Source organism: Lupinus angustifolius, chromosome LG18, assembly GCF_001865875.1.
Source record: "Lupinus angustifolius cultivar Tanjil chromosome LG18, LupAngTanjil_v1.0, whole genome shotgun sequence".
Taxonomy (NCBI): Eukaryota; Viridiplantae; Streptophyta; class Magnoliopsida; order Fabales; family Fabaceae; genus Lupinus; species Lupinus angustifolius.
In genome coordinates, this window is record NC_032026.1 from 8558611 (window position 1) to 8568484 (window position 9874).

The 9874-nt window shown below is 32.9% G+C and overlaps 1 protein-coding gene across 2 annotated transcripts; it reads left to right on the plus strand.

Annotated features, from left to right (window-relative positions):
- LOC109333176 (exocyst complex component EXO84C-like) lies at positions 2172–9428 on the plus strand. Of its 2 annotated transcripts, XR_002105986.1 has the most exons (8): positions 2172–2346; positions 3515–3609; positions 4229–5276; positions 6837–7358; positions 7824–8012; positions 8591–8727; positions 8829–9153; positions 9271–9428. XR_002105986.1 is itself a non-coding variant. In XM_019568502.1 (7 exons), exons 1-7 carry the CDS (start codon positions 2251–2253, stop codon positions 9061–9063), a joined length of 2322 nt encoding a protein of 773 aa, XP_019424047.1. In that variant the 5' UTR covers positions 2172–2250; the 3' UTR covers positions 9064–9176. The 2 variants fall into 2 exon arrangements, 1 of the variants encoding a protein (XP_019424047.1); XM_019568502.1 differs by lacking the exon at positions 9271–9428 and having other exon boundaries at positions 8829–9176.

Here is a 9874-nt window from a genome sequence, read left to right on the forward strand (position 1 = left end):
ATGAAGTATAAGAAGAAGATGAAGAAGAAACATAAAATACTACCTTAGTTTGTATAGGAAATTTAGTGTAAAAATGAGAGAATGAGGTGAAGTATTTATAGGAGAGCCTCACCCTCATCAAATCATAAAATTTAATGCAAAGTAAGTAGATCTAGACTAGCATAGGTGATGTGTCTAATGGTGGTGAAGTTAGAGGAATTGTTGAGTGATTTAGGGGATTTTGTGTAAGAGGATATGTACTTTTGCTTGTTTAACAAGTAAGCTTATTACATGAAAGTGATGTGACATTTTCGATGATACATTCTCGATTAAACCAAGCTCGAGTATTGTCGGCTAATACTCGATCGGATATTAAAAATCTCCCGATTTCGGTTTACGGTTAGAATTTCGAAACATGGAATTCGGAGTGAAAAATAATTAGAAATGCGTTCTGGACAAACTTGATGTCTATCTTGACTCGAAATAATATTTCAAAGTCAATGGCGCAATCAGAATTCGATTCTGAGGTAAGGAACTCAAAAACACGTTATTGGGCCGAATTTGGGCCCGACAGCAGCTCAAAAACTTTCCGTCACAGAAAATTACGAAAATTTACCACAAAATAGGAAATCACAAAACAAGACTAACACTCAAATAAGGTTTAGTCTAATTCAATACCGATTAAAATGTATTTTTGTGTTCGGTGTACTTTATATTATATTTTTTGTGTGTTTACGATATTGTTTAATTTATGGTGAGATATGTGGTTAATTAATGTATTGATGGTAGTTCTTAGGATTATATAGTTTTTTTGTAAAAATTAAATAATGTTAATGGCAATATAGGAAATGAAAATTACACCATGAGGGAAGTTATTTCAAGTTTTGGCTTTATATATACTATAGATATAGATATAGAAATATATATTATGGGAGAGAACATTATAGTAATAGTTAATTAGAAGGGTAAAATAGGCAAAAAAGTTATACCATATGTAGATAGTTATGAGAAGTTTTGACTATATATATAGTATATAAGTATATATTATGTGAGAAATATTATAGTAATAGTTAATTAGAAGGATAAAATTGTAAAAAAAAATATTAGTGTGTAAGTAGTTATAAGATGTTTTGGCTTTATATATACTAGCGTGTTGACATGCACTGTCGTGCCTGTTAACTCGCTTTCCTATCGTTTGTAATGTATAGTTTGTATTTTATAAATTCAAATATAACTTTTTGCGCTAAATTTACGGTTGAATTTATTCAATTGATCTAATATTCTATTTTTTAAATACACTTTTAAAATAAGATGATAATAAGGATAAAATAAGAAAATAATCTTATATGGTTTTTTGGTAGAAATAAAAAGATATTGAGGGTAAAATAGGAAAACACAAATTACACCATGATGAGTGGTTATTTTGTGTTTTCCCATTATTAATAGTATAGAAGTATAGATTAGTGTGTACAAGCACTTCATGCCTGCCTGTTAATATTCCATGATACTACATATTCAATTTTTATATATTTCAATTTTTAGAATTAGAATATATTTGTTGGGTTTGATGTACTTTATATTATATCTTTTTGTATTTATGATAATGTTTAATTTAAAGTAATAAATGTGGTTAATTAATGTATTGGTGATGATTATTTAGGATTATATGATTTTCGTAAAAATTAAATAATGCTAAGGGTAAAATATGAAGTGAAAATTACACCATCGTAAAAATTACACCATATTTTATCTTTATATATAATATAGAAGTATAGATATAAGTATATAATATAGAAGTATAGATATAAGTATATAATATAGATATAGATACTGTTTAAGGAATATAAAAGAAAAAAATGATTTCAACTCTCCTAAAAAAAATACAAAGGGAGTAGTTTCAAGAAAATATTTTTCATAAATAATATAGTAAGAATATTTGTTAATCATCACTAATTATTGTTCGAGTATAATATTCATAAAAAATTATATTACTATATAATTAGCACATTAACTACTTAAACTATATTATTTTTATTTAAAAATTAATAATAATAAATATAATGACAATCTAGCAAAATTAACTCATACATTTTTTCTCATGTTATTTTTTCTTTTATGTTTTGATTTGATCTCACTAAGTTTTTTTTACCATTATTGAAAAGCAAAAAATAGAAATGAAAGCATCTTGGAAGTTGGAACTAAAGAGGTGTATTTTTCATCCGTTTTGTTTTGGATTCTGTCCTCACTTTCAGACTTGGGAAGTGAGCATCAATGGAGAGTAGCGAAGAAGAAGATGATTTCCCTTCCATTGAGACCATCATTCCTCAATCCAAACTTGATTCTCTCTACCAATCTCACACTGAAAAGGTTCTCTTTTTTTCCCCTTTCTCCCTCTTTCATTTCACTATAACAGTGGCCTCTATCCTCATAACTAGGTTTTGCTCATTTGTTTCTATCATTTTTATTCTCTAACTAACTGCATCTTCACTCTTTAATAGCCCTCATATTTATTTGTGCTTGTTTCCCTGATATTAATTTCCAATTAAGCTTTTTTGTTGTTAAATGAATTAAGTTATTTATCTGTTATAACTAAGGTTCTTTATTTTCAGAGGTATCTCACTATTTAGCTTTGTCTGGGTTCATCTTAATTCTTATGTGAGTAAATATATAAGTTAGCCTATAAAAGAAATGTGTCCCCACCAATTTGGTCTATGAGAAATGAAAATTTTCAACAATCTCAAATAGTTGTTAAAATATTCCTTGGCAGAGACTAATTTGTCCCGAAAATTTGTCTCGAAAAGTTCGTACTTTTCATTTCTCAGGAGCTAAACTGGAGGGCACATTTCTTATTTGGGATGGATTTGAGTGGTTGGTCCTTTTTTGGTTTTAATGTGATGGTATCTCAGAATTGATTTTTAATGGGATTGGTATCTCAAAATTGATTTTTATTTTGGTATGCATAGCTAGTGAGTTTTATTAGGGTCCTCATTTTCTGAGCAAAACATGAGATGTAAGTATAGTTACACATTTAGCCGTAGCAAGACACATATTTTCCATCCACTTATACTTTATTCTAGTTTATGTTAAATACTTGGATACAAGTATATATGTACTAATATGAGAATTGCTAGTCTATGTTCAATCTTGTGTACCCACTACCCACCAATATCTCTCTGGTTTGTCCTGAAGCATGGTTTTAGACAAAAGGAAAAACCTCTACCGTGCTACTATTATAGTGACTGCATTTTTTCTTATGATATTTTACCCTATGATAAAATGCAATGAAGAGTATATGTTTATTTTATGTGACGAATGCAATGTTCTTTTTCATGTTTCATGTGTTTTATTCTTATTTAAAAATGCAATGTTTCATGTTGTAGCTCTGTTATAAATATATAGTATAGAATTTGATTTTGTTTTCTTGCTTGTTCTGTGAGTTCCCTTATAGTGATTACTGGATAGCATGATTAACATCATCATCAATGACACTGTTCATGCTTCCTAAGATGGTGATGAAACTTGTTGATCCTTTCAGGGCATTAGAAAACTTTGTTGTGAGCTCTTAGATTTGAAGGATGCTGTGGAGAACTTATCTGTCAATATGCACTCGAAGTTCTTGGCATTTTTGAGGTAGCATAAAATCCACCTTAAAATTTCCTGATCCTTTCCATTCCCCCATTTACAGGTAGCATTTATGCGCCATCGTAATTCTATGAAGTTACTTTGTCAGGAATGCCAAGACAACATATCTGTGCACTTTTTTATATTGCACTGATACGAGTACAAGTACCAGCACAAACAAGTACTGGAAATGAGACCACTTTAATTTTTTTAAAGTAAATGATGCATTGTATTGGTCTTCAAACTTCTACCCATATATACTGGTGATTGGTCACTTGTTCATACCTGTGTGCACCATAGCTTTTGTGCTAACCAATATTCTTTTTTCGTCCTTTCTTTACTCTATATAAAACCGAACACAGTATATTTGTTTGTTGATTGTGCTGTAGAAACAGAAGATAGCAAACTTAGCTCTTTGATTGGTAATTTCTTGTTTAGGAATTGTTCAGTTAAATTTTATATCTTTATCTTTCAAATGGGGGCTATAGGAGGAATGTGAGACTTGTTTAGATCCTCACCTTTAATAGCTGTCCCAAAAAGGGGAAATACATACTCAACATTTAATTCACTCTGGTAGGGGGTGAACAATTCACCTTTAATGTTTTGTTCTTTGTTCTTGATGTTTTAGGATATCTGAAGAGGCTGTCGAAGTAAAGCATGAATTGGTTGAGCTGAAAAAGCACATCTCAGCTCAAGGCATTCTTGTACAGGATTTAATGACCGGTGTTTGCCAGGAGTTGGAAGAGTGGAATAAGTCAAACAAAGTTGTTACTGAAATTGAACATGAGCCTGAAATATCTAAACTCCTTGAGCCCCTATCAAATGAGATAAATGACAAGAAAGCAATGTTCTTGGAAGACATTGATGTACTTGTGGCCGAACATAAGTTTGAAGAAGCACTAGAGGCATTAGATGCGGAGGAAAGAAATTCTAATGTGTTTAAATGCACAGGGAATAACTCTTCAGATGAAGTTTCAACATACAAGTCTGCTTTCTTGGAAAGAAAGGCAGTGCTAGAAGGCCAGCTAGTTGGAATTGCTGAACAACCTTCTGTTTCTTATCCTGAGCTTAAGAAGGCCTTACATGGTTTAATGAAACTTGGAAAAGGTCCTCGAGCACATCAACTACTATTGAAATTTTATGGGTCTCACCTCCATAAGAGAATTGAGGCTTTGCTTCCCTCAAGTTCTCTCTGTCCAGAAACATTTCCTTCTACATTATCTAAGATTGTGTTTTCTGTATTATCACTGACAACAAAGGAATCTGCTTTGATTTTTGGAGATAATCCTGTTTATACCAATAGAATAGTTCAGTGGGCAGAGTGGGAAATTGAATATTTTTTAAGATTGGTGAAGGAAAGGGCACCCTCATCGGAGACTGTTTCTGCCTTACGTGCTGCTAGCATCTGCATTCAGGTTAGTCTGAACCACTGCTCAATCTTGGAGACACAAGGATTGAAAATGTATAAATTATTGTTGGTGCTATTGCGTACATATGTTGAAGAAGTTTTAGAGTCAAACTTCAGACGTGCTAGAAGAGTAGTTCTTGACATGGCAGAATCTGCTGAAGGCTTCCCATTGTCACCACAGTTTGCATCTTCACTTTCTGCTATTATTACAAATTCATCAAATAGCATGCTTGTTAAGACTGGAATGCGATTTATGTGCATCGTTGAAGTAAGTAAACTTCATATTATGATATGGCTATTATCAAATGGACAATATTTCGTTATCATTCTTTAGATTTTGTAGACAGGATAAGAAAAATTAATGTTGATGAGGAAAGCCTTCTGCACTTCCTTTGAATTTTTTTCCTCCTTTTCTTTTCCATTTTACACTTGCTCTCTGTCCTTGGAATTATGCTGGAGTTATATTAATTAATTTCAGAACATAGCAAGCTGCTGACCGTCATCTTAATAACCTAACATGAATAAAATTTATAATAAGCCTGTTATTTAAGAAAGTATTGAATGAAGTCTTCATGATGTGTATCAGGTTTTAGACTTAAGTAAATTTTCCTTCACAGCGATGCTCATTAGTCATTAGCGCTTGTCTTGGTTCTCTGTGATGCATGAGGAATTGAGTATAGTTTTGACAGTTTATCGTAACGTGTGCTGATGATAGTGTAACATCATATATGAATACTTTTGCAGTTATGTCAATAACTTGACTTTCATATGCCTGCCTGTCTCCATGAATACACACATATTTTTCTTCCCCCCTATGGCTGATTACTTTTTTGGAAAATCATACAAAAGGAATTCTTGGTAAAAGTATGCATGTTTTATGAACAACTTACCTTACTGCTCAACTTGTCTATGTTTGTAGAGGGTTATCTTTTACCAAGAATTGACCTTTTCATTTCCATTTTGTTTTTTTAGTAATCTTAGGAGAAAAGACAACATGCCAATAATGGGGGATATTTAAAAATAAATAAATGAATATCAAACACCCTGGAAAGTTTGAGTGTTACTATCCTAACCAAATGCACCAAAAAAACTGGCAAATTTAGACATCAACATGGGGTTTGGCCTTCTTCCTTCTGGATTACTTAGAATGGCTGCAAACCTAGAGTACACATTCAAAATTCCTTGAAACTGCAAACAACAGTGCCTTGAAAACAATGTAGAATCAGGAATTCCATATCAGAACCACACAAAAAGACATCAAGATAATGAGTGTTTATGTGCTCTACAACCCTGTAGCATATAACTAGTATTAAACCTATTAACCAACCCTGTCCTAGGTCCTAACAAGAGACTTAACCTTTGAAGGAGATTTGGATTTTCAAAGGGTGTTTAATAGCAAGATTGAAGTGGATAGCAAGCAGTAATTTGTTTAAGCAGGCATTTGAAGAGCTTATAGAGAGCTTATTTGGATTTACGAGAACAACTTATATTCACAAGCTTGTGAAAATAGCTTATAAACTTCCTAAAAGCTCTTTTTAGCGTATTTCGATAAGCTAGTCAACGACGCTTCTGAAAATAAACTCTTTTTAGCTTATTTAATACAACATTGAATAAGAGCACGGCTAACCCATTTATCTAGATGGACCCTTCCTTAGTGATCATAATGTTCTAGCTTCATCTCTGTGCCTGTATCTTCACTTGTTAAGTTTGTGTATCACAGTTTGTGTGTGCAAGTAAGATACATACTTCCATTCATGCATGAGTGAACATGCTTGAAGTTTTGCTTTGTCCGACTCTAACATAAATGGTGTACTTGTTCAAAATACAGGAGATATTGGAACAACTAACACCATTAGCTAGTTTGCACTTCGGAGGAAGTGTCCTAAGTAGAATTTCTCAGTTATTTGATAAATACATGGATGTTCTCATCAAAGCGCTACCAGGTCCTTCTGATGATGACATCCTTCCAGGGCTAAAAGAGGCTGTGCCTTTCAGAGCTGAGACAGACTCAGAACAACTTGCTATATTAGGCATAGCATTTATCATATTGGATGAACTGTTGCCAAATACTATATTATCAACATGGATGCAGCAAGGTGAAAGCAAAGAACCAAATAGTGGAATCAAGGAAAATGTGCTTAATGCAAATTCTAGTGTTGAATTAAAGGAGTGGAGAAAACATATTCAACACTGTTTTGACAAACTTCGAGATCACTTCTGTCGGCAGTATGTCCTGAATTTCATCTATTCAGGAGAGGGGAATACAAGATTGAATGCACATATTTACTTGAATGATAACAGAGATGATCTTTACTGGGATTCTCACCCTCTGCCTTCGCTTCCATTTCAGGTCATTATTCTTATTCTTCTGCTGCTGAAGTTGTTTTTTCCTCTAATATTTGTTGCTTAGTTGTGTTTTCGTGTTCCCTTTTTGGTAACATTTCCTCTTGATTGCATGTGTTTATATAATCATTTTTAGAAATTGAGTTTCTCAATGACACTATGGTTGTTATTGGCTCACCAATTTATAGTGTTCTGCTATTCAACTATGGGGGAAGAGAAGAATGCTATCTGATGGTCGATTGAAACTTTTAAGATTTTGACAGAGAAAAGGGAAAAGTGAGAATGACAGCTAAGGCTAACAATATATTATGTGGTTGATGTTAAGAATGTTACACTGATACAATAACCTAATGGGCATGTTTACTGCACTAATAGGTCAATTACTAATACTACTAATAAGCCTAATATATTTTTAACATATATAATTCTTGTGTTGTTATTTTAGTACTGACATGTGTAGCTATGTCTACAGGCATTATTTGCAAATCTGCAGCAATTAGCAACTGTGGCTGGAGATGTATTACTTGGGAAAGATAAAATACAGAAAATTTTGCTTGCTAGGATAACAGAGACTGTTGTTATGTGGTTGTCTGATGAGCAAGAATTCTGGGGTGTATTAGAGGATACTTCAGCTCCTCTACAACCACTTGGTTTGCAGCAGGTACTTGTTTAAATATGTTTTCATGTTATTTCAAGTTACAAGAAATACTAATACTTTTATGTCCAAAATCAATCATCCAATGTAACCCGAGTTTTAAAATGATTTTCTTTAATTGCTAAAATGCATTTGTGAACATTCAACAACCAACAAGAATCTGAGAGGTCTTCTCACTTAAGACCATTGCCTGTAGTCAGGCCTTAGGTTTTGTGGTACACAGCATTGATGCATCATTTTGCACAAGTCATGGTTAATTCACAATTTCTAACAAAAAACATTGTTTTTCTGCTTCCCCATTGGTGTTCCAATGATTGGAGTATCCGGTTGCATCTCAAGCAATTGTCATCAACCATAATTGAAAATATAAAGCTCTTCTCTTTTTAGTAGTTATATTATAGTATCATGATGTAATAATAAAGCCCACTTTTTATAAGAATCATATGTAATAATACTAAGCTATTGTTAGTCATTGCTTTTAGAAAGTTATTAAGAGAGTTATTCTATTACAGTGTATTTTAAATATAGTGGATAGGTGTTCTTTATCTGCCATCTTTTCATCCATACCTGACCTTTTGTTGCAGTTAATTCTTGATATGCATTTTACTGTTGAAATTGCACGCTACGCGGGATATCAGTCTCGACATGTTCATCAGATATCGTCTGCTATTATTGCTCGTGCCATCAGGACCTTCTCTGCTAGGGGTATAGACCCACAGAGGTATTCTTCATTTCCTTGACCTTCATGCTTGCTTTCTATTCCTTCCCATTACATATACTGTTCAATGGGTTCTGATATCAACCAATTTTCTTACCGATTAGTGCACTTCCCGAGGATGAATGGTTTGTCGAAACTGCAAAGTCAGCAATAAACAAGCTTTTGCTTGGGGCATCAGGATCGGAGCCATCCGATATTGATGAAGATCACGTCATTGTTCATGATGAAGTTGTCTCAGATTCAGATACTGTTTCGTCCCTGTCCACAATGGACTCAAATGAGTCTTTTGCTTCAGCTAGCATGGCAGAACTTGACAGCCCCTCTTATTTGTCTGATTAAGATAATTGCATTTTTCTACTAGCCTTAAAAAGCTGTTGAGTGATAGTAGAAGTATCACCACCATATTAATCTGTATATTATGAGAGGTAGGTAAGTTGGTTTGAGTCTCTTTACTCCTTACCTGTTTTTTGTATTACTGTTTAGTTTATAATTTTTTGGTAATGTTTTGCTGACATTATTTTCTTTCTGAGACCCTCATCCTTTGAGAAGCAGTTTGGACTTTGAATAATTCAAATCCAGCTTGAAAAACCCATTTAAGAGAATAAAGCTATCATTGTCTATCTTTTTTGTTCACAAAAACTCAACCAAGACATTGCTTAAAAGGAAATTGAAATTCTTATTGATGTTCTCATGACATTATCAAATATCAATGTGTGATGTGTCTGTTTTATTTCCATCATTTCTTCACTGATCAAAGCATGTAATGTATTCTATATATATATATATATATATATATAGTGTATAAGACCAAGTACCTTGCTTCACTATGTACCAAAACTTTATAATACATTTTTACCTTAGTAAGTGCTGAGAAGCATAACAAGCTTGACAAAAAGTGAGCAAGGAAAAGCTGAGTTTAGATCAATGGGAAGCTTTGAGTGTACAAGGGCAATTATGTAGCTCATATGTCAAGTTAACTCAGCAAATTAATCTAAGGTAGCCAAAGCTAACAAAACATAAACCTATAAATTCACAAAATTTAAAACAAAACATTCAAAAACTCTAGTTGAGGTTATACACATAGTACAACATTTTGAAGGTATTCTTTGCTAGTGTATGAGATGAAAACAAAGACTCTGGGGAGTTTCCA

Excerpts from the sequence above, each read along its gene's own strand:
- LOC109333176 (XM_019568502.1), top strand. The coding sequence starts at position 2,251 with ATGGAGAGTAGCGAAGAAGAAGATGATTTCCCTTCCATTGAGACCATC. Across the intron at positions 2,347-3,514 it reads ACCAATCTCACACTGAAAAG|GGCATTAGAAAACTTTGTTG; the intron begins GTTCTCTTTTTT and ends TGATCCTTTCAG. Across the intron at positions 8,013-8,590 it reads AACCACTTGGTTTGCAGCAG|TTAATTCTTGATATGCATTT; the intron begins GTACTTGTTTAA and ends CTTTTGTTGCAG.